Here is a 1,386-nt window from a genome sequence, read left to right on the forward strand (position 1 = left end):
ATCAAATTCTCAACTTAAACTATACTAAAGTAGCCAAAATCAACATATGTCGAAACGATGTTAGTCACTGCTTAATGGCAATGACTCAGATGACACCGTGGCAATGACGAGGCATCAAAGTTGAGTAAAACACGTCGTTTCGTGAGTTTAGGGTTCTCGAATCGACAATCGCTAAAGCAAACGCCATTAAAAATCCTAACTCAAGAAACAATGTTGTTTTACTTAACTCTGATGCCCTGTTATTGCTACGGTGTCGGCTGAGTCTTTATCGTTAAGCGGTTAACTCACGATTTTTCTAGAAATATTGAATTTGGCTAATTTCATGTTGTTAAGGTTGGGAATTTATATTTTTAGTGAGTTTATGTGTGATATTTGTCTGATATTGTAGTTTAGGTATTAAAAACATTTGCCAACAAATAGTCTGGGTTGATTTTGGCAATTTTCCTAGTATATAGTCATGTGAAACTCATGTTATTTTGCAAATACTTATTTTAATCTTATTTTAACCCTTAAAAAGTGTTAACAAAAACATATCGGTGATGGCATTTATAAGTAATTAAAATTAATTTAATTAATGTGAATAATAAATGTGAGGTAGCCAATCGTATATAAGAAATGAAAGATAAGTATATGAAAACAAATTACTATATGTAAAATCATATATATTGTTTCTCAACCTAATACTTAATAATTTAGATTAGAAATGTATATGATTTACCACAGTTAAAAAAATATTAAGCATGATATTTTAGTTGTATTAAAAATTTTCAATAAATTTTAAACTATATTTTCAGATACAAATTTAAACTTTAATAGTATGTTTATTTATGAAGAAATGAAACTCCTTCTCATTAATTAAGTTATTTTCTTATACGCTACGAGATATAGTAACTTTGGGTTTTGAATTTACCTATAAATAGCTTGTTCAGGTTTATGTCTAAAATATCAAATACAAAACATACTTGATCACATACTTTCATACAAGAAAATTAGTGTGTAAATTTCTCGTGGAATATGATATGGCTAAATTTAACTCCCATATCAGTATGCTATTCATTGTTGTAGCTCTGGTTTGTGCCTTTGTTCCAGTATATTCAGTCGATGACAACGAAGCAAAATCGTCATGGGATACTTGTCTTGTTAAAATCTCCCCTAAGTGTGCCTTGGATATAATCACCGTTGTTTTTGGAAATGCAACCATCACGGATTCTTGCTGCCACGATCTTGTTCAAGAAGGAAAAGTGTGCCACGACACTCTCATTAAATATATTGCTGATAGACCAGCCTTAATTGCCTGTGAATCACAATATTTGAAGAAGAGTGACGACTTGTTGGCTCATTGTGTCACAATTTCTAAATCGGCTTAAATGATTTTGAACATAAATT

The 1,386-nt window shown here is 30.6% G+C and overlaps 1 protein-coding gene across 1 annotated transcript; it reads left to right on the top strand.

Moving 5' to 3' along the window:
* The first annotated feature begins 1,019 nt into the window (after window positions 1-1,019).
* Window positions 1,020-1,367, top strand: LOC17895182. Its single transcript, XM_006301793.1, has one exon. The coding sequence runs from the start codon at window positions 1,020-1,022 to the stop codon at window positions 1,365-1,367; it is 348 nt and encodes a 115-aa protein (XP_006301855.1).
* The last annotated feature ends 19 nt before the right edge of the window (window positions 1,368-1,386 follow it).

Source organism: Capsella rubella, unplaced genomic scaffold (genome assembly GCF_000375325.1).
Source record: "Capsella rubella cultivar Monte Gargano unplaced genomic scaffold, Caprub1_0 scaffold_2, whole genome shotgun sequence".
NCBI lineage: Eukaryota > Viridiplantae > Streptophyta > Magnoliopsida > Brassicales > Brassicaceae > Capsella > Capsella rubella.